This window comes from Tachypleus tridentatus, unplaced genomic scaffold, assembly GCF_004210375.1.
Source record: "Tachypleus tridentatus isolate NWPU-2018 unplaced genomic scaffold, ASM421037v1 Hic_cluster_1, whole genome shotgun sequence".
Lineage (NCBI taxonomy): Eukaryota > Metazoa > Arthropoda > Merostomata > Xiphosura > Limulidae > Tachypleus > Tachypleus tridentatus.
The window spans coordinates 23,671,378-23,695,815 of NW_027467777.1; the positions used below are offsets into that span (position 1 = coordinate 23,671,378).

Below are 24,438 nucleotides of genomic sequence, written 5' to 3' on the forward strand. Positions count from 1 at the left end.
AAGAAGTAATGAGAAGCAGTTCAGTTATTAAAATGATTAAAAAACGACATAAAGAAGTTTTTTCTTTTACAAATATCACCACAAATGTGCTACTAAATTCGTAAGACCAGTAACATAACAGCGGTTTCTTGTGAAGACGTGTGGCTATCTTCAGTCGAACATCATCCTGGTGGTAATATCATGAACTACTGAAAAAATCCTGTTACGTCAAAGCATCGCTAGTCTTCAACATCTACTTCAACAAGTTGTGGTAAAATAATTTGTACATATCGTTAGTAATTTTAGATCAGCATTGAATGACGGATAGCTCGTGGTGTACCTGGAAAACAACAACAAACGATGGATGAAAACATAACTGATAAAAAAGTGACATTTAACTTTTCTATAAAGCGTTTTAAACTGAGTGAACATATCATGGACTTGTAGGTTGTGTAAGTAACCACGAAAACAAATCATATTTCGGTTCTAAACACTAAAGGTGATTGAATAAACACATCAATGAACCTGTTTCATTCATGTAAAAATACATTCAAATCATATTTCGGTTCAAATTATTTGTTTGCTGTTAAGCATAAAGCTAAGAAGTGGTCTACCTGTGCTGTGCTCACCACAAGTATCAAAACTCATTTTCAATTGTTATAAACATTCAAACATTTCGTTTCGCCACTAGAGGGCGTTTCCAGTTTATGTTTCTTCTTGTACATGTACACTGATATAATGCAGAGCATGTAACACTACACAAGTGTAAGGTTTGGTAGCTCTGAATAAACACCTGCTTTCTTTACTTTGTGGGTGAACACAGACAGCCTAGTGCTTAATGTGTGGACTGCATATGTTGTTATAAAACTGTGTTCTGTTATTTTTTTGTTTTTCTTTATAACAGTCCTGCAGAAGTTGGTCAGGGTACGTTGACTAAGTGCCTTTATTACTTCAAAGTTAAACACGGCTAGTGCACACAACATTGTGTAGCTTCAAGTGAATGTCGGAAACAAACCAGATAACCTTGTATAGCTTCAAGTGAATGTCGGAAACAAACCAGATAACCTTGTGTGGCTTCAAGTGAATGTTGGAAACAAATCAGATAACCTTGTGTGGCTTCAAGTGAATGTCAGAAACAAACCAGATAACCTTGGGTAGCTTCATGTGAATGTCAGAAACAAACCAGATAACCTTGTATAGCTTCAAGTGAATGTTGAAACAAACCAGATAACCTTGTATAGCTTCAAGTGAATGTTGGAAACAAACCAGATAACCTTGTGTGAATGTTGGAAACAAACCAGATAACCTTGTGTGGCTTCAATTGAATGTCAGAAACAAACCAGATAACCTTTGTAGCTTCAAGTGAATGTCAGAAACAAACCAGATAACCTTGTATAGCTTCAAGTGAATGTCGGAAACAAACCAGATAACCTTGTGTGGTTTCATGTGAATGTTGGAAACAAACCAGATAACCTTGTGTAGCTTCAAGTGAATGTCGGAAATAAACCAGATAACCTTGTGTAGCTTCAAGTGAATGTCGGAAACAAACCAGATAACCTTGTATAGCTTCAAGTGAATGTCGGAAACAAACCAGATAACCTTGTGTAGCTTCAAGTGAATGTTGGAAACAAACCAGATAACCTTGTATAGCTTCATGTGAATGTCAGAAACAAACCAGATAACCTTGTGTAGCTTCAAGTGAATGTTGGAAACAAACCAGATAACCTTGTGTGGTTTCAATTGAATGTCAGAAATAAACCAGATAATCTTGTGTGGCTTCAAGTGAATTCAGAAACAAACCAGATAACCTTGGGTAGCTTCATGTGAATGTCAGAAACAAACCAGATAACCTTGTATAGCTTCAAGTGAATGTTGGAAACAAATCAGATAACCTTGTGTGGCTTCAAGTGAATGTCAGAAACAAACCAAATAACCTTGGGTAGCTTCATGTGAATGTCAGAAACAAACCAGATAACCTTGTATAGCTTCAAGTGAATGTTGGAAACAAATCAGATAACCTTGTGTAGCTTCAAGTGAATGTCAGAAACAAACCAGATAACCTTGGGTAGCTTCATATGTCTGTTAATGGAGACGGATATCTAACGTCCATACCATATAGAGTACCCACTTGATTAATGGAGATATCCAGTAGAGAGAGCATCTACTTTACTTCTGTAGCAGATGTCTAACATAGATAGCACCTACTTCTCCCCAACCAGTTGACACATATAGGTCCTGTCATAGAATATGCACGTCCAGAACGGATTAACACACGTTAAAATATTAAAGTAGCGAAATCAACTTCGTTGTACATTTAATACTAGTGTTACACTTACCTTGTTTTTTTGGAATTTCACACAAAGCTACACGAGGTCTATCTGTGTTAGCCGTCCCTAATTTGGCAGAGTAAGACTAGAGGAAAGGCAGCTAGTCATCACACTCTACCGCCAACTCTTGAGCTACTCTTTTACCAACGACTAATGGGATTAACTGTAGTATGATAACGCTCCCACTGCTGAACAGGCGAGCATGCTTGGTGAAACGGGGATTCAAACTCGCAACCATCAAACTGACAGTCAAGCACCGTAACCACCTGGTTCACATCTGCAGTAAGTGGTTATACAAATCATGAATAAAACGGACTTGTGTGAATTAGACGTTACAAACGTAATCTTAGACATTAACAAATGTTTATCTATGTGAGCTGTAGTCATCAGGTCTCTGTTGAGCTGTAGTCATCAGGTCTCTGTTGAGCTGTTGTCATCAGGTCTCTGTTGAGCTGTAGTCATCAGGTCTCTGTTGATCTGTTGTCATCATGTCTCTGTTGAGCTGTTGTCATCTGTCTCTGTTGAGCTGTTGTCATCTTTGTTGAGCTGTTGTCATCAGGTCTTTGTTAGTCCAGTCCTCTTCTTAGCATACCATGTCCAAATATATCAGAAATAAACAGAGAGTAATCATTGATTAGTAGGAACTATGGGTGTTTATGTGCAGAGTGGTTTAAGGAAATAAAATGTGTAAGTACGACAAACCTTCCCATAATTAAACTGAACATATTCATGGACATGATCTTGTTAGGGGTCAGGGTTGGTGCCGGAAAAAGCAGATGTTCCCAGAATGTAAAAAAACAACAACAAACAAACATTCACAGAGAAGTGAGGAATATATATAGATCACACGTGACCTTCCCAGGTCTTAAACACTTTTATAAACAATTAGGAAGACCCTACACTAATTAACGAACCACGTAGAAAGAAGGAATGTTGCGTTTAGAAGACAACTGGCTTTTCCCAATGTTGTGAAAATAATCGGCAGTTGATGGTTTCAAACTCGTGTCTTAAAATATAAAAGATATTTTGTAGAAAACTCACATTATTGGGCAATCCCACTATTTAAAGCTATTAACATTAGTTTTATCTAACAGTGGATAACACTACGTAACAAAATTTTTACTTTTCTTGTTCCTGTACAGAAAGTTTTATTTCCCAATTGCTTATGCCTAAAGTAAATGGAAAACCTATTTTTCTCTTCAAACTTTGCTTCTGTGACGTGGGTAAAATTTTTTTTAATTTACCTATTTTCCAGAACATTCCAGGTAGAATAAGTGCTGAGTAGATGATACAGAATTTTCTCGAAGAATTTTCAAGAAGTTTCTAGAATGTTGTAGAACTTACGAAAATTTTATAACTTTTCATAGTAATATATATACAGGGGCTCACCACTCAACACTTCAGTTTAGTTTTAGCTGCCAAAGTGAACACATAGACCTATCTGATTTTATCAGAGATAGCATCAAGAAGCTGCAAGCATTCTCCAGTTTCATTCTGCTATGTATGTGGCCAATTTATCAAGACAACAACGAAAAGTACTCTGTGGCAGTATCTACATATTTCGGTATTCCTGTCGGGTATCAAGACAAACCCTGGGCACCTAACTTTACCTGCAAGCACTACAAAAAAAAAAAACGCTCTAGAAGGTAAAATGAAAAATTTTGTTTGCTTGAATAGTAAGATTTTATACAAATTTAAACCTATTAAAATGTCAATATCTTTTAATTATTTTTATTTAAATTTCCAATACTATGGAACAAATATCACATATAAAATATTTTGTATGAACCTCTTAAACATAAGTTGTGTATTAAATAAATTTATTATTCATAATGACAATTTTATTTTGCTCTTTTACAGGATGGTACAGAGGGGAAAAGAGTGTCACGAAGTTCGCCATTCCAAGAATATGGTGAACACACTGACCAGTCAAGCAATTGCTACTTCTGCATGGTGGGCCCTTCCAAATGTCGGGCTGGCAAGAATGCATCTGCTATCATGTAACCGGACCTTCCATCATCCATCAACGAAGTGCTACACTGCCCTGAGCTACCTGTACCCACTCAGCCAGAGAGAAAGCAGCCATTCTCAGAACAGAGCAGCAAATCAGAAGAGGAGGTAGACGTTGAATATCTAGATTACAATTTCAGAGGTGCAGCTGGTGAGAGAAACCCATACTACCCCAACCAAAGAGACCTGAATGACTTTATCAGAGATCTTAATCTAACGAAGTCGAATGCCGAGCTTTTCATGTCTAGGCTCAAGGAGTTGGATTTGTTAGATGAAAGTCAGAGAAAGTGTCACTGACATTTATCAAGCTTCTTCACTGTCAAGATGGACTCTGCTTCTGCCACAATGTGTCCGGTTCGTGCGAGGCAATTGGAATTGCCTGTAACCCCGAAAGAGTGGCGCCTCTTCACTCATATAAATCATTCAGAAGTATCAAAGCTTCATAACTGAAATAAGTATCCGTCTCTTCTTCTCACTCATTAGATGCACCTCAAAGAGGAATACAATAGCGCGAAGACCTAGCTAGAAGCCTTTAAAGAATAATGAGTATGGCTGGATGTTATCTGAGACTTCAAAATGGTGGCTTTCCTGATGGATCTCTGAGGAGGCTTTACCGAATTTCCCTGTTATCTTTGCCTTTGGGACAGCAGGGACACCGCAGCACACAACAATAGGAAGCACTAGTGTCTTCGTTGGACCACAAATAAAGAAGATCCTGGAGTGCACAGAACTCCCTAAGAAGCTCAGTTGAAAGGGGAAAAAGCTTGGGGCGGCTTTGTTGCAGTGGTTTTTTGGGGCTTCTTGGACAATCACAAGGCCGAAAATTATGTTGAACTGGTTGAGGTTCTGGTGAAGAACTGCAGCAAAATGGGCTGCAGGATGTCCATGAAAGTCCATATCCTTGATGTTCATCTAGATAAATTCAAGGAGAACATGAGAACATTCTCAGAGGAGCAAGGCGAGTGCTTCCAACAAGATATACTGAACATTGAATGCCTCTACCAAAAGGCGTGTAACGAAAACATGATGGGAGACTATATTTGAGGGCTGATACGTGAAAGTGATTTACATTACAGTCGCAAGTCTCGAAAAACTACTCACTTCTAAACATTTTTGTATAACTTTAGTATAAATAAATGTAAATCTTGATTCATATGTTGTTTTATTCAGACCTTATGTAAATGAAAATGTACAAATTTGCCTGTTTTTTACATAGAAAATCGGTTAATTTCTAAATTTCATTATCCAAGTCACAAAACAAAGTTTGAAGGGAATAATGGCCATTTTCTGTACTTTTACAACTTAAGTAATTACGAAATAACACATACTATCCAGGAAGAAAATTAGTGTTACATAGTGTAATGAAATGAGTAAATTGTACGTACTTAATATTAGGGTAAAAGTGCTAATTTATAATCAAAGGTAAATAGGATAGCAGACATGAAAATACTAGCTTCAGACGGAAATGACAAAACAACCCAACAATCTGGCAATGTGTGTTACAAACCAACTAATCTGGCAGTGTGTAAGCAACTAATCTGGCAATGTGTAAGTTACAAACCAACTAATCTGGCAGTGTGTAAGCAACTAATCTGGCAATGTGTAAGTTACAAACCAACTAATCTGGCAATGTGTAAGTTGAGAAATATTGGCGGTAATGGCTTAACATAAGTTTACTGTCCCTAGCTGCCTAAAATGTTATTGTTTAAGTTCTAGCATGGAAATGTTCACTACTCATGTTATATCAATGTAGTCACGTGTACACATATCATATCAATGTAGTCACGTCAGATATGACATTGAGGTGTACATGTCACATCTTATACCAGGCTTGCTACGTGTATAAATATGAATCTAGTCACGTCAGATATGACATTGAGATGTAACATGTACACATCTTATACCAGGCTTGCTACGTGTATAAATATGAATCTAGTCACGTCAGATATGACATTAAGATGTAACATGTACACATCCTATACCAGGCTTGCTACGTGTATAAATATGAATCTAGTCACGTCAGATATGACATTGAGATGTAACATGTACACATCTTATACCAGGCTTGCTACGTGTATAAATATGAATCTAGTCACGTCAGATATGACATTGAGATGTAACATGTACACATCTTATACCAGGCTTGCTACGTATAAATATGAATCTAGTCACGTCAGATATGACATTAAGATGTAACATGTACACATCCTATACCAGGCTTTACGTGTATAAATATGAATCTAGTCACGTCAGATATGACATTGAGATGTAACATGTACACATCTTATACCAGGCTTGCTACATGTATAAATATGAATCTCGTCACGTCAGATATGACATTGAGATGTAACATGTACACATCTTATACCAGGCTTGCTACGTGTATAAATATGAATCTAGTCACGTCAGATATGACATTGAGATGTAACATGTACACATCTTATACCAGGCTTGCTACGTGTATAAATATGAATCTAGTCACGTCAGATATGACATTGAGATGTAACATGTACACATCTTATACCAGGCTTGCTACGTGTATAAATATGAATCTAGTCACGTCAGATATGACATTGAGATGTAACATGTACACATCTTATACCAGGCTTGCTACGTGTATAAATATGAATCTAGTCACGTCAGATATGACATTGAGATGTAACATGTACATCTTATACCAGGCTTGCTACGTGTATAAATATGAATCTAGTCACGTCAGATATGACATTGAGATGTAACATGTACACATCTTATACCAGGCTTGCTACGTGTATAAATATGAATCTAGTGACGTCAGATATGACATTGAGATGTGACATGTACACATCTTATACCAGGCTTGCTACATGTATAAATATGAATCTAGTCACGTTACTTATATGCAAAACGGCTCGTTTGTTGAGAAAATATTTTACATAGAAGAGCGAACAACGTCTGACCTTCTTCGGTCATCGTCAGGTCACACAGAAAGGTTCTTGACATTGAGATGATAAACATGTACACATCTTATACCAGGCTTGCTTACGTGTATAAATATGAATCTAGTGACGTCAGATATGACATTGAGATGTATACACATCTTATACCAGGCTTGCTACATGTATAAATATGAATCTAGTCACGTTACTTATATGCAAAAACGGCTCGTTTGGGTTGAGAAAATATTTTACATAGAAGAGCGAACAACGTTTCGACCTTCTTCGGTCATCGTCAGGTTCACAAAGAAAAGGTTCACAAATGACATTGAGATGTAACATGTACACATCTTATACCAGGCTTGCTACGTGTATAAATATGAATCTAGTCACGTCAGATATGACATTGAGATGTAACATGTACACATCTTATACCAGGCTTGCTACGTGTATAAATATGAATCTAGTGACGTCAGATATGACATTGAGATGTGACATGTACACATCTTATATCTTTTCTTTGTGAACCTGACGATGACCGAAGAAGGTCGAAACGTTGTTCGCTCTTCTATGTAAAATATTTTCTCAACCCAAACGAGCCGTTTTTGCATATAAATTTCTCAACAAGTGGGTTTCTCGACATCACTGATTAGTCACGTTACGTTGTCCTTCACAGTTCACATGTACACCTTTTATCAGCATAGCCACGTAAGATCCTTGAGATATTTACGTGTGCACATCTTATATCTATCTAATCACGTTACATTTACACATCGTGATATCAGTCTGGTCATGTCACGCTATCGTACAAGGTCTAAATATAATAGTTGGTTGAATCAGAGATCGAGTCGTTTTGTTCTACCTTGAAATTAGATGTTTTTGGTTTTTTTTTTTAATTTCGCACAAAGCTACTCGAGGACTATCTGTGCTAGCCGTCCCTAATTTAGCAGTGTAAGACTAGAGGGAAGACAGCTAGTCATCACCACCCACCACCATCTCTTAGGCTACTCTTTTACCAACGAATAGTGGGACTGACCGTCACATTATAACGCCCCCACGGCTGAAAGGGCGAGCATGTTTGGCGCGACCGCGATGCGAACCTCGCGACCCTCAGATTACGAGACGCACGCCTTAACACGCTTAGCCATGCTGGGCCAATTAGATGTCCATTCCTCAACACGAGTTCCGTAAGTAGGTAACATTAGGTGTTTTCAACTCACCTGAACAAGGTAAGCATTACTCAACACGAGTTCCGTAAGTAGGATAACATTAGGTGTTTTCAATTCACCTGAACAAGGTAAGCATTACTCAACACGAGTTCCGTAAGTAGGTAACATTAGGTGTTTTCAACTCACCTGAACAAGGTTAGCATTACTCAACACGAGTTCCGTAAGTAGGTAACATTAGGTGTTTTCAACTCACCTGAATAAGGTTGGCATTACTCAACACGAGTTCCGTAAGTAGGATAACATTAGGTGTTTTCAACTCACCTGAACAAGGTAAGCATTACTCAACACGAGTTCCGTAAGTAGGTAACATCAGGTGTTTTCAACTCACCTGAACAAGGTAAGCATTACTCAACACGATTTCCGTAAGTAGGATAACATTAGGTGTTTTCAACTCACCTGAACAAGGTTAGCATTACTCAACACGAGTTCCGTAAGTAGGATAACATTAGGTGTTTTCAACTCACCTGAACAAGGTAAACATTACTCAACACGAGTTCCGTAAGTAGGTAACATTAGGTGTTTTCAACTCACCTGAACAAGGTAAGCATTACTCAACACGAGTTCCGTAAGTAGGATAACATTAGGTGTTTTCAACTCACCTGAACAAGGTAAACATTACTCAACACGAGTTCCGTAAGTAGGTAACATTAGGTGTTTTCAACTCACCTGAACAAGGTAAGCATTACTCAACACGAGTTCCGTAAGTAGGATAACATTAGGTGTTTTCAACTCACCTGAACAAGGTAAGCATTACTCAACACGAGTTCCGTAAGTAGGTAACATCAGGTGTTTTCAACTCACCTGAACAAGGTAAGCATTACTCAACACGAGTTCCGTAAGTAGGTAACATTAGATGTTTTCAACTCACCTGAACAAGGTAAGCATTACTCAACACGAGTTCCGTAAGTAGGTAACATCAGGTGTTTTCAACTCACCTGAACAAGGTAAGCTATTTTAGTTCCCCTAAGATCCCTGTTCTGCAGGATTCCTTCATCATCTGGCACCAGCTGAAGTTAGTCAGATTTCTAGAAGCACACTGAAAGTCTGTCTTCACTAGGGGGCATGTTGGCGGGCATCGTGTACACAAGGGACGTCCGGTTTCTAAGTTCATTAGGCACGATCTTCCCTTGTTACAACGTATTGTTTCACAACTCGCATTCACTGTGTAAACATTTTAATACATTAAAATTGCACTAACACACAGAGGGAAAATACATTCTAAGTAGCTAATAAATTAGGGTTCTAAATCTTAATATCACGTAAATACAGAACATGCAAAACAAAAACACAAACCTAGTTCAGGAAACTTACAACATTGTGTAGCTAATTATGAAAGTTTATGACTGATTATTAACTAAGATATAATTGAACAAACCTGGAACATACAACATCAAAACAGAAACCTGGTTCAGGAAAGTGACAACATCCTGAAGCTAGTTGTATATGATTGTTTGTTTTTTTTGAAGATCGCGCAAAACTACTCGAGGGCTATCTGCGTTAGCCGTCCCTAATTTAGCAGTGTAAGACTAAAGAGAAGACAGCTAGTCATCACCACCCACCGCCAACTCTTGGGCTACTGACCGACACACCCTCACGGCTGAAAGGGCGAGCACGTTTGGTAGGACGGGGATTCGAACCCGCGATCCTCTGATTACGGGCCGAAAGCTTTAACCCCCCCCTGGCCATGCCAGGCCCAGTTGTATACGAACAGAACTAATTTTCAGTTAGGCTTGAACCTCAGCCCCCGAATATTGTTACCTACATATATTCATAAAATATGGAAAACACAATCGTCGTTGTTGCTTAACAATTAACATCAAAGAGGCATAGATCCATAGAACTCAACGTCTTCATTAAGATGAAAGATAGTTAGCCTGATAGTGACCTTACTTTTCCTCAGAGTGTATTAACTTCACATGGGATAATTCGTTTCTGCTATGTAAACTATGTCTTTATGTTATATTTCTTTTGATTTGTAGCTTTACTCTTAATGGTATATTAAATGTTCAATCTAAGCTAATCTTGAGTTTCTTTATGTATTACCTTGGGTGGTGAACTTCCTCTTTTACATGTACGAATATTTTCATAAACAGATTATTTCTAATAATGAATTATTAATCAGAGTACGAGTTTCCAATGAAAACTACATTGAAAACGCAGTTCAAAATATCACACCTTTCTGAAATGTACCTTGTTATTTACATTATTATAATTTACCACCTATACTTCATATTGATGGCATTTTGGGAAGCCCCCAACGAAAATATCCTGGCTCTGCCACTGCTAATGACACAAAACGTGTTCAATATATATTTATACTAATATCAATTTAAAATTAAATATACATGCTACGTTCTTTAAAGCAAGCTTCTTTTGGCTGTGATAAATTTAGCGTATTAGTAACCCACTGCCATACACACTCGAACAATTCTTCCTTACACCCACGTGGCAGCCTTCATCACAGAGACTGGAACATAACCAATTTCTACACGTGTGATGTGAAATATAAACTCGAATGTACACGTGTTTCTGTTTCGAAATTTTTTGTACATGATATACGTACGGGTATAAGAGCTAAAGTCTAAAATTAGAGATTCAATAATATTTATAGAAACCATACTTTGAATAGCAAAGGAGTCCACCACCTGTCTTCAGAGGAGAGAAGCTAAGTATTAATTTTATAAAGTGAAATCTCAAAAATTATTCTGAACTGAAGACATGTGCGTTTTTCCCTATTCTCTAATTTACATAATTAAATCAGTAATTTTGTAATTATAAATGTTGGGCGAAGGGCAGGTTTAGTAATAACGCTATCTACCGTAAGAGGGCTTTAATTTAAGTTGTATGGAGAGAAAAAAAATGTTTAGAAATTCAGTTGTTTTAAGGATTTGAGTTTTTATCTTTAAAGAGGGATGCAGAGTTGGTGTTATTTTGTGAGTTACTATTTCGGGATTTTGGTTACAAAACTACTTAGGTTTTTACTGATATTCCATTCAAGGGTCAATTTTATGATGGATGGTTAAGGATGTAGCAGCGAAGATTCATCTATAATGAAACGTTCGTCAGCTGTGGTTTTTAACATCTTTATTGAGCTCTTTGGCTAAATTTAGCTCACACGAGTTTGATAACAAGACGACTTTGACGTTTTACTAATAAGATGTTGAAATTTTTCTACTGTCAGCAGGAACAACTCCCAAACCTCGTGTACGACTTTCCAGGGATTCGCGAGATACTTTCTTTAAGGTTCTATAACGTTTTCCTCACATTATGAAAGCTACCTTTAGTGTAATTAATTTTAAAGGTTATGTTCCATAGTGAGCATTTCATCAAAAATCTACGGATGTTTTCTTGGCCCAATACTTTTAGTACTAGGGTGACAATTTCTACAAAGTTTTATAAGGCATAAAATATGTTAAATTCGAAGCTGTTAGACGAAAACCACAATTAAGATTAATATTTGTGTTTTAAGAAAGGTTAGGGTTAATCTAACATCCATTAATCAATAAACGGTTCCACCTCTTTTCGGTTTTAGTTTGACTAGAATCCACCAGGGAATAGAAAACCAGCTTCAAGAATGGGCGTCACCTATATCAGAAATTATAAACTAACCAATTTTAAAGCCTTCAAATCTCTAGATAATTCGACATTATGTATTTAAAATGCCAAGCTGATATGACACTCTTGTTGATTTGACATTACTTTCTTAAAACGATTAGCTATTAGTCATTATGTACCTAAAATCTCTAGCTAATTCAAAAATATTTACTTAAAATGCGAAGTTAATTCGATCTGATATACTCATTTGTATTTCGTTTTAATAAGCTTTGTTAGGGAAGGATTGTTTTAGACTCAAACAAATAGACATCAGTTTTGAGAAAACATGACTATATATATTATTGACCCATTTAGGTTTACCTGGCGAGGGAAGGTACACGCGAAGGTGTTCATTATAACGTGAATTAAGGGTTGTGAAACTCCTGTGCGGTTAGACAGGTTACTGGTCTTCGTGATGTTGGCTATGGTCAAGGAGAGGGACTCATCTATGTATAGACAGGTTGGATAATAATAGGAAAGTGTATAAATAACTAGGTTACTGAGGGGGGTGGAGAATGAGAAGCAGGTTATTTTGTATATAATACGAGGGAGAAACCATGGGGTTCTCTATATAGGCTAATCATGGTGGAGGGAGAGACATATTGGATTATCTCAGCTTCAAGTAGCACCTGGTTGCCACTTTGAGTAAGCTTGCTGGTCAGACGAAACCCCGGCGTTGATTTAATCATTTTAGTATCCATGTTGGAAAGATCTACCCAGTTACACTAACCATTTCCTATAGAGTTTACTTTAAGGACTACAGACCAATGATAGATAGAACCTGTCCAGTTCCATTGATCACTTATTGTAGACTTTAGTTTAATGACTACAGACCAATGGTAGACAGAACCTGTCCAGTTCCATAATCACTTATTGTATAGTTTAGTTTTAGGACTACAGACCGACGGCAGAGAAAACCTGTTCAGTTCCACTAATCATTTACTGTAGAGTTTAGTTTAAGGCAGTGGAACACAAACTTTTTGAGTCAGGCTCCACAAACAGACTTCTCGTAACCGTTGGGGGCCACAAAAAAGTGAAGATTAAAATCGCCCCACAGTTGTTTCAGACAAGATGGACATCACATTTAAGAACACACAAATAACGATTACATCAAAGAATTTGCATATTATTCTACGAAATGTTATGATATGTCAACTGTCACAAAGTCAGTGCGATGGATGCTGCTGCATGTCATCTACGAACTTAGAAATGTCCGGCTTGATATTTAATGTTGAAAGACGCAAGACTGCTTCCAGATGATCATCAGTCAGCTGATTGAGAGTGTTATTTTTGTTCAGTTTGAAGAAGTCAAGCAAACTGTTCTCTCGGTAAATAGCACACAGTTCATGAGAAGTCTGGAGATCAGTAAATTCGAGCTGATATTCTGCTGACTAGTCATCCACTGACACACTGAACGGATAAGCAAAAAGTTTCATCAACAATCTGTATTGGTCAAAGTCATGAAGCCGTGAGTTGAAGGATTGCATCAAGGTATCTAGCTTTTCAACATAAACTTGTGTGTCAATGTGCTGATTCTTCTGTAGCTGTGACTGAAAAGTGGGAAAGTGCACAAAGTTGCCTGATGCTGCTTGCTGCCAGAATAACTGCAACTTTGTTCTGAAAGCTGAGACGTGATTTGTAAGCTGACAGACAAGCTGATTTTTGCCTTGCAACTTCAAATTCAGATCATTCAAGTGTTGTGTCATGTCGACCAGAAAGGTCAAATCAGCTTACCATGCTGGATCAGTCATGAAAATCACCTCATCAATCAACTCCCAGAATCTTCTGAGCATCTTCCCTCGACTCAGCCAGCGTACTTCACAGTGATACACAAGGTCACCATTGTCTGAATCAATTTATTCAAGAAGACTTCGAAACTGACGGTGATTGAGCTCTCGTGATTTGATGAAATTAATGATTTTCGTCACTAATGCCATCAGTGCCTGAAAACGAAGTTCTTTAATGCACAAGTTCTGTTGGTGAATAATGCAGTGCAACTTCACCAACTATCTGTTCTGGTTTCCTCGATGCTTCATCAACAGTGCTACCAACCCGTTACTTTCTCTGGTCATATTGGTGCTCCATCAGTTGTCACACTCATCAGTTTCGTGAAATCCAATGAAACACTATTACACAGTTGTACTGTCTCTTCGAATAGAGCAGACCCAGTTGTCTGACCCTTTATGGAACCCATACCGATTAGTTCCTCTGTGATATCAAACGATGACGACACACCGCGAACAAAACTAGTTGCTGTGCTGTTGAACTGACGTCAGTCGACTCGTCTGCTGCTAAAGAGAAGTAGACAAAGTTGTCTGATTTATTTGTAAGCTGCCTTGTCTTGTCTGCTGAGAGGTGTGAAATTCTTTATTGAACTGTCATATGATTCAAAGCCACCTTCTGTAGCTTGCGAACTGCTTCTGGACACAACTTTTCCAATGCAGTAATCATGCATTGCTTGACAAAATCACCATCAGTGAACGGTCGGCCAGATTTTGCTATCATCAACGAAATATCGTAACTGACCTCACATACTACACCTAAATCTGCTGACTGCTTTGAGAAAATGTTCTGCTGGTGATTCAGCGACCGCTGCAGAGATTCAATTCGAGCTGTTCGTTCATCACCAACAATGTTGTGGAAATCTTTATGCTCCGACTCATAATGACACTTTACATTGAATATCTTCGCTACTGTCGAATGACACAAGACAAATCACGTTCTTTTGTTGTTGAACAAAACAGTATTGCGCAGTCCAATTTTCATGAAACTGCCAATTTCGTCGTGAACTTTTCTTTTACGACTAAGTGCCATTTTTGTTACGAAATAATATCAAAATAGGGCTCGTAAGTAAATCTCGAAGAACAATTGGAACGCGTGAGATTTCGTAATTACGGAAATATTACGTCATTAAGCCAAAGATTAAATGCCTATGCATTAACGAGATTTTCTTATTAAATTTTCTTTATTGCTCGACACAAATATGGAACCATCCAGTATCTAATCTAATGCATATTCTTCTATAGCGCTTAATCTTCGTGCAGACACGAACTCTCTGTGTTTAACTTTCCCGTTGGACATCGCGGGACACTCGGCGACTCGTCGTAGGTTGAACTTTGTGCACCACTGATTTAATGACTACAGACTAACAGCAGAGATAACCTGTCCAGTTCCACAATCATTTACTGTAAAGTTTAGTTTAAGGACTACAGACCAATGGTAGACAGAACCTGTCCAGTTCCACAACCATTTACTGTAGAGTTTAGTTTAGGACTAGAGACCAATGGTAGACAGAACCTGTCCAGTTCCACAACCATTTACTGTAAAGTTTAGTTTAAGGACTAGAGACCAATGGTAGACAGAACCTGTCCAGTTCCACAACCATTTACTGTAGAGTTTAGTTTAAGGACTAGAGACCAATGGTAGACAGAACCTGTCCAGTTCCACAACCATTTACTGTAAAGTTTAGTTTAAGGACTAGAGACCAATGGTAGACAGAACCTGTCCAGTTCCACAACCATTTACTGTAAAGTTTAGTTTAAGGACTAGAGACCAATGGTAGACAGAACCTGTCCAGTTCCACAGCCATTTACTGTAGAGTTTAGTTTAAGGACTAGAGACCAATGGTAGACAGAACCTGTCCAGTTCTACAACCATTTACTGTAAAGTTTAGTTTAAGGACTACAGATCAATGGCACAGAGAACCTATCCAGTTCCACTAATCACTTATTGTAGAGTTTAGTTAAAGGACTACAGATCAGCTGTAGAAATTGAACAATTCTTTCCGACTTCTTTACTTTACCGAACATCTTTGTTTACTATACTTAAGGTTAAAAACTACATCTAATCACAAAAGATTAAAGTTAATAACAACGCGGTTGATATAAGTTGATTTCAGTTGATATAAGATGATATCAGTTGATAAAAGCTGATATAAGTTGGTATAAGATGACATAAGTTGATATCAGTTGGTACAAATTGATATCAGTTGATATAAGTTGACATGAATTGATATAAGTTGCTATAAGTTGAAATAAGTTGATATAAGATTATATTAGCTGATATAAGTTGAAGTTAGATGATATAAGTTGGTATAAGTTGATATAACAAGATATCAGCTGGTGTAAGTTGGTATAAGCTGAAATAAGTCGGTATAAGTTGATATAAGATCACATCAGTTGATATTAGTTGGTATAAGTTTATATCACTTGATATAAGTTGATATCAGCTGATATAATTTGTTAGAAGTTGATATCAGTTGGTATAAGTTGACATAATATTATATCAGTTGGTATAAGTTGATATAAGATGATATAAGTTGGTATATGTTGATATCAGATGATAAAGGTTGATATCACTTTCTATAAGTTAATATACATTGATATAACATGATAAAGGTTGATATCACTTTGTATAAGTTAATATACATTGATATAAGTTGATGTACGTTGATATCACTTGATATCAGTTGATATGCTTATATCAATTGATATGAGGTATCTAGATTATTATTGTTCACACGGTACCGAGATTGTTATTCTTCACAGGGTATTTAGATTGTTATTGTTCACAGGGTACCTAGATTGTTATTGTTCACACGGTTCCTTGATTGTTATTCTTCACAGGGTATCTAGATTATTATTGTTCACACGGTTTCTATATTGTTATTCTTCACAGGATATCTAAATTGTCATTCTTCACAGGGTATCTAGACTGTTATTGTTCACAGGGTACCTAGATTATTATTGTTCACAGGGTATCTAGACTGTTATTGTTCACAGAGTATCTAGATCGTTATTGTTCACAGGGTATATAGATTGTTATTGTTCACAGGGTATTTAGATTGTTATTGTTCACAGGGTACCTAGATTGTTATTGTTCACACGGTTCCTTGATTGTTATTCTTCACAGGGTATCTAAATTATTGTTGTTCACACGGTTTCTAGATTGTTATTCTTCACAGGGTATCTAGATTGTTATTGTTCACACGGTACCTAGATTGTTATTGTTCACAGGGTATCTAGACTGTTATTGTTCACAGGGTATCTAGACTGTTATTGTTCACAGAGTACCGAGATTATTATTGTTCACAGGGTATCTAGATTATTATTGTTCACACGGTACCGAGATTGTTATTCTTCAGAGGGTATTTAGATTGTTATTGTTCACAGGGTATCTAGACTGTTATTGTGCACACGGTATCTAGATTGTTATTGTTCATACGGTATCTAGATTGTTGTTGTGCACAGAGTACTTGGTCTTATTGTGTGCATAGCGTCAGGTGACTTATCGTTCCCAGTGTATTTTTGGTTAGATTTCTAGGACCATATTGTTTACCAGGTATATGGAGTTCTTTACCTGAAGAAGTGAATATTTTACCCATCAGTCCTCTTTCAAAATATTAATCAAATACACTTATTTCCACCTTGTTTATTGTTACATGCAGAGCTACAGACTACAATGTCTGCAGTGTAACTAATGGAAGTATCGTGTCTCCTGATTTTTAGAGCTATAAGTCATCACACTTGTTGCAATTCATGAGTAACGATTGTACTTTTAACTTTATAAATTGTGTATTATTATGCTGCTTGTATGAAACCATGTATAAATATCACAAAGATAGTTTGAAATTCACAAACATTTTCAAAATGTTCTTTCCAAATCTGAGAATATGAGTTTGCACCTGCATCTCTATCTTAGACGTTAACATTTCATGAACTAATCTTTAAAAATCCGATCATATCTAACTATCCTCATACTGACTACACAGGAATATTGATCATAATAGAATATATTTGATCCAAATAGAAAACATAATATCTTCACTACTATATTTAACATACTGTCCTGTACTTACAGTGAAATATACTTAACTACTATATTCAACATATTGTACTGTGCTTACAGTGACGCACACTTCACTACTATATTTTACATACTGTACTGTCCTTACAGTGACGCACACTTAACTACTGTATTCAACACACTGTCATGTACTTACAGTGACATATACTTCACTACTATATTTAACATACTGTACTGTGCTTACAGTGATGCACACTTCATTACTATATTTAACACACTGCCCTGTTCTTACAGTGGTGTACACTTCACTACTATATTTAACACACTGTCCTGTACTTATAGTGACACACATTTTACTACCATATTTAATACACTGTCCTGTACTTACAGTGATGCACACTTCACTACTATATTTAACACACTGTCCTGTTCTTACAGTGATGTACACTTCACTACTATATTAAACACACTGTACTGTACTTACAGTGATGCACACTTCACTACTATATTTAACACACAGTCCTGTACTTACAGTGATGCACACTTCACTACTATATTTAACACGCTGTACTGTACTTACAGTGATGCACACTTCACTACTATATTTAACACACTGTTCTGTACATACAGTGATGCACACTTCACTACTATATTTAACACACTGTCCTGTACTTACAGTGACACACATTTTACTACAAAATTTAATACACTGTCCTGTACTTACAGTGATGCACACTTCACTACTATATTTAACACACTGTCCTGTACTTACAGTGACACTCATTTTACTACTATATTTAATACACTGTCCTGTTCTTACAGTGTTGTACACTTCACTACTATATTTAACACACTGTCCTGTACTTACAGTGATGCACACTTCACTACTATATTTAACACACTGTCCTGTACTTACAGTGATGCACACTTGACCACTATATTTAACACACTGTCCTGTACTTACAGCGACACACACTTCACTACTATATTTAACACGCTGTACTGTACCTACAGTGATGCACACTTCACTATTATGTTTAAACACACTGTTCTGTATTGACAGTGATGCACACTTCACTAGTATGTTTAACACACTGTCCTGTACATACAGTGATGCACACTTCACGACTATATTTAACACACTGTCCTGTACTTACAGTGACACACATTTTACTACTGTATTTAACACACTGTCCTGTACTTACAGTGACGCACACTTCACTACTATATTTAACACACTGTCCTGTACTTACAGTGACACACATTTTACTACTATATTTAATACACTGTCCTGTAGTTACAGTGGTGCACACTCCACTACTATATTTAACACACTGTCCTGTTCTTACAGTGTTGTACACTTCACTACTATATTTAACACACTGTCCTGTACTTACAGTGATGCACACTTCACTACTCTATTTAACACGCTGTACTTTACTTACAGTGATGCACACTTGACCACTATATTTAACACACTGTACTGTACTTACAGTGATGCACACTTCACTACTATATTTAACACGCTGTACTGTACTTACAGTGACGCACACTTAACTACTATATTTAACACACTGTCCTGTATTTACAGTGACACACATTTTACTACTATATTTAATACACTGTCCTCTACTTACAATGGTGCACACTTCACTACTATATTTAACACGCTGTACTTTACTTACAGTGATGCACACTTCACTACTATATTTAACACGCTGTACTGTACTTACAGTGACGCACACTTCACTACTATATTTAACACACTGTCCTGTACTTACAGTGACACACATTTTACTACTATATTTAATACACTGTCCTGTACTTACAGTGGTGCACACTCCACTACTATATTTAACACACTGTCCTGTTCTTACAATGATGCACACTTCACTACTATATTTAACACACTGTCCTGTACTTACAGTGATGCACACTTCACTACTATATTTAACACGATGTACTTTACTTACAGTGATGCACACTTCACTACTATATTTAACACGTTGTACTGTACTTACAGTGACGCACACTTCACTACTATATTTAACACACTGTCCTGTACTTACAGTGACACACATTTTACTACTATATTTAATACACTGTCCTGTACTTACAGTGGTGCACACTTCACTACTATATTTAACACGCTGTACTGTACTTACAGTGACGCACACTTCACTACTATATTTAACACACTGTCCTGTACTTACAGTGACACACATTTTACTACTATATTTAACACACTGTCCTGTACTTACAGTGGTGCACACTCCACTACTATATTTAACACACTGTCCTGTTCTTACAATGATGCACACTTCACTACTATATTTAACACACTGTCCTGTACTTACAGTGATGCACACTTCACTACTATATTTAACACGATGTACTTTACTTACAGTGACACACATTTTACTACTATATTTAATACACTGTCCTGTACTTACAGTAACACACATTTTACTACTATATTTAATACACTGTCCTGTACTTACAGTGGTGCACACTTCACTGCTATATTTAACACACAGTCATGTTCTTACAGTGATGCACACTTCACTACTTTATTTTACACTTTGTCCTGTACTTACAGTGATGCACACTTCACTACTATATTTAACACGCTGTATTGTACTTACAGTGATGCACACTTCACTACTATATTTAACACACTGTCCTGTACTTACAGTGATGCACACTTCACTACTATATTTAACACACTGTCCTGTACTTACAGTGATGCACACTTCACTACTATATTTAACACACTGTCCTGTACTTACAGTGATGCACACTTCACTACTATATTTAACACACTGTCCTGTACTTACAGTGATGCACACTTCACTACTATATTTAACACGCTGTACTTTACTTACAGTGATGCACACTTCACTACTATATTTAACACACTGTCCTGTACTTACAGTACTTCACTACTATATTTAACACACTGTCCTGTACTTACAGTGATGCACACTTCACTACTATATTTAACACGCTGTACTTTACTTACAGTGATGCACACTTCACTACTATATTTAACACACTGTCCTGTACTTACAGTGGTGCACACTCCACTACTATATTTAACACACTGTCCTGTACTTACAGTGACACACATTTTACTACTATATTTAATACACTGTCCTGTACTTACAGTGATGCACACTTCACTACTATATTTAACACACTGTCCTGTACTTACAGTACTTCACTACTATATTTTACACACCTTAGTGTATTTATTATTTTCTTCAGATGTACCTTTGCAGTGTCCTCTGTATGATTCCGTTATGGCCACACCATTGAAACATGCAGCCTTTCTCAGTGCACACCTACTGGAATAAGTAATATTGTTGGAGCCACAGACAAACTTCCCTGTCACAGAACATTTGTTTGTGCAGTGAACACAGTGGGGCTGGTAGTTTTGGTCCAACAGACAGGTCTTTTTCCCTGAACATATGATGTTGTGACAGCTGTTGTCTGTTTAAATAATAACTCTGTTATTTACATTGTCAGTAGAGCCATAAAGACCTTCCTCTGCGTCATATGTAGAAGAAAGAAGTTATGATCATTAGAGAGTTCTTACTGATCATAATATAAGAGAAGGTTATAACATACATCACTAGAAAGTTGGTAAGAACAACAACATGTGTGTCACAACATATTATATTGAGTATAATTATACATTTGCATTGTTAGACTAGTAAATATAATATCTTACTACTAGTTATTAAGTTTATTACTTACATAAATATATAACTGACTCAAAGTAATAACTTGTAAAGTAGCACTTTCATATTAATAAAACCGATATAGAACAACCTAGTAGTAATTAGTTATCCACTACCTTCATGTTAATAAAACAGAGAATGACCTAGTAGTAATTACTTATCCAGTACCTTCATGTTAATTAAAGAGATGAAGAACAACCTAATAGTAACTAGCTATCCAGTTATTTTATTAAAAGAAATAAAGAACAACCTAGAATTAGCTAGTTATGTATTAACTTCATGTTAATAAATCAGGTAACGAACAATCTAATAGTAGCTTGTTACTTAGTACCTTTCATGTTAATAAAACAGATGAAGAAAAACCTAGTACCCACTAGTTATCTAGTACCTTCATGTTAATAAACATATGAAGAACAATCTACTAGTAACTAGTTATCTAGTACGCTCATGTTAATAAAAAAGATAAAGAATAACCTACTGGTAACTAATTATCTGGTAACTTGATCTTAGTAAAACATATTAATAACAATCTAGTAGTAACTAGTTATCTGGTACCTTCATGTTAATAAAACAGGTGAAGAACAATTTAATAGTAGCTAGTTATCCAGTACCTTCATGGTAATAAGAGAGATGAAGAACAACCTAGTAGTAACTATTTATCTAGTACCTTGACTTTAATAAAACATATAAAGAACAATCTAGTAGTAACTACTTATGTTATGCATACACGTTAATAAAACAGATAATGAACAACCTGGTAGTAACTAGTTATCTAGTACCTTCATGTTAATAAAAGAGATGAAGAACAACCTAGTAGTAACTATTTATCTAGTACCTTGACTTTAATAAAACATATAAAGAACAATCTAGTAGTAACTACTTATGTTATGCATACACGTTAATAAAACAGATAATGAACAACCTGGTAGTAACTAGTTATTTAGTACCTTGATGTTAATAAAACAGATAATGAACAACCTGGTAGTAACTAGTTATTTAGTACCTTGATGTTAATAAAACAGATAATGAACAACCTGGTAGTAACTAGTTATTTAGTACCTTGATGTTAATAAAACAGATAATGAACAACCTGGTAGTAACTAGTTATTTAGTACCTTGATGTTAATAAAACAGATAATGAACAACCTGGTAGTAACTAGTTATTTAGTACCTTGATGTTAATAAAACAGATAATGAAAACCTGGTAGTAACTAGTTATTTAGTACCTTGATGTTAATAAAACAGATAATGAAAAACCTGGTAGTAACTAGTTATTTAGTACCTTGATGTTAATAAAACAGATAATGAACAACCTGGTAGTAACTAGTTATTTAGTACCTTGATGTTAATAAAACAGATAATGAACAACCTGGTAGTAACTAGTTATTTAGTACCTTGATGTTAATAAAACAGATAATGGACAACCTGGTAGTAACTAGTTATTTAGTACCTTGATGTTAATAAAACAGATAATGAACAACCTGGTAGTAACTAGTTATTTAGTACCTTGATGTTAATAAAACAGATAATGAACAGCCTGGTAGTAACTAGTTATTTAGTACCTTGATGTTAATAAAACAGATAATGAACAACCTGGTAGTAACTAGTTATTTAGTACCTTGATGTTAATAAAACAGATGAAGAACAACCTAGTAGTAGCTCGTGTTAATAATAGAATAAAATACAGGTGCTTAGTTTAAGATTTTATAAAGGGCTATATATTCATGATGAATACACAGAAGTAATATACTGATTTAGTTATAGATTGAAACTAATGTAAAAACTATGACTTACGTTGGCACGAACCTAAATACGCCAATTCTACTTTTCTATTCTTTCTACAGCTGACTTTTAGTAGTTTACAAACATTTTTGTATGTGTTTCCGTCACTTCCACAAACCACTCCTAGTTTACGTTTCTTTTTGGGACATTTTGGTCTACAAATACACTTTGGTTTTCCTTTTCTCAGTCTACAAACTTTACCACTGGGGCACTTGACGTGGGTACAAGAATCTGCAAGAAACAACATTTCAAAACCCACCTCAGACATTCAACTTACATTCGGTTACCTAATGCTGTCTTTAGGTCTTAATCACTCTATAAAAATTCACACTACTTAGTTACCAGTTGTTGTTCAAGAAAGTGCAACACCATCTTTCATGGTTTTTCTGATTATAGGTCTGTTAATGAGTAACTTTATTCCAACACCATCTTCCATGTTTTTTCTGATTATAGGTCTGTTAGTGAGTAACTTTATTCCAACACCATCTTCCATGGTTTTTCTGATTATGGGTGTGTTAATGAGTAACTTTATTCCAACACCATCTTCCATGGTTTTTCTGATTATGGGTGTGTTAATGAGTAACTTTATTCCAACACCAACTTCCATGGTTTTTCTGATTATGGGTCTGTTAATGAGTAACTTTAATCCAACACCATCTTCCATGGTTTTCCTGATTATGGGTCTGTTAATGAGTAACTTTATTCCAACACCATCTTCCATGGTTTTTCTGATTATGGGTCTGTTAATGAGTAACTTTATTCCCTTATCTGAACTTCATGAGTTACACCTAAACTATGAGATTACAGACATCTGACCTATCTGCAGTATGTTTTAATTAACATCTAACACACCTGAACATTGTGTTGATGGCCATCTGACATACTTAAACATTGTGTTGATGATCATCTGACCCACTTGAACTTTGTGTTGATGGTCATCTGACCCACCTGAACTTTGTGTTGATGGTCATCTGACCCACTTAAGGTATGTTTTAACGATTATTTAACACACCTGAACATTGTGTTGATGGACAACTCACCAACTTGAAGTATG

General features: G+C 36.2%; 1 protein-coding gene across 2 annotated transcripts; it reads right to left on the reverse strand.

The window, feature by feature from the left end:
- Window positions 1–193: 193 nt before the first annotated feature.
- LOC143241780 (follistatin-like) lies at window positions 194–23,856 on the reverse strand. 2 transcript variants are annotated; one of them, XR_013022274.1, is made up of 4 exons: window positions 23,397–23,856; window positions 21,101–21,351; window positions 9,396–9,621; window positions 194–319 (listed from the first exon to the last, which is right to left on the reverse strand). XR_013022274.1 is itself a non-coding variant. In XM_076485012.1 (4 exons), exons 1-3 carry the CDS (start codon window positions 23,650–23,652, stop codon window positions 9,410–9,412), a joined length of 687 nt encoding a protein of 228 aa, XP_076341127.1. In that variant the 5' UTR covers window positions 23,653–23,854; the 3' UTR covers window positions 194–319; window positions 9,396–9,409. The 2 variants fall into 2 exon arrangements, 1 of the variants encoding a protein (XP_076341127.1); XM_076485012.1 differs by having other exon boundaries at window positions 21,133–21,351; window positions 23,397–23,854.
- Window positions 23,857–24,438: the final 582 nt, after the last annotated feature.

Coding starts and splice junctions, on each gene's coding strand:
- LOC143241780 (XM_076485012.1), bottom strand. CDS start 23,652: ATGTCTGAGGTGGGTTTTGAAATGTTGTTTCTTGCAGATTCTTGTACC. Junction 21,352..23,396: donor GTATTTAGGTTCGTGCCAAC/GTAAGTCATAGT, acceptor TTATTTAAACAG/ACAACAGCTGTCACAACATC. Junction 9,622..21,132: donor ATACAGAGGACACTGCAAAG/GTACATCTGAAG, acceptor ATGTTTACACAG/TGAATGCGAGTTGTGAAACA.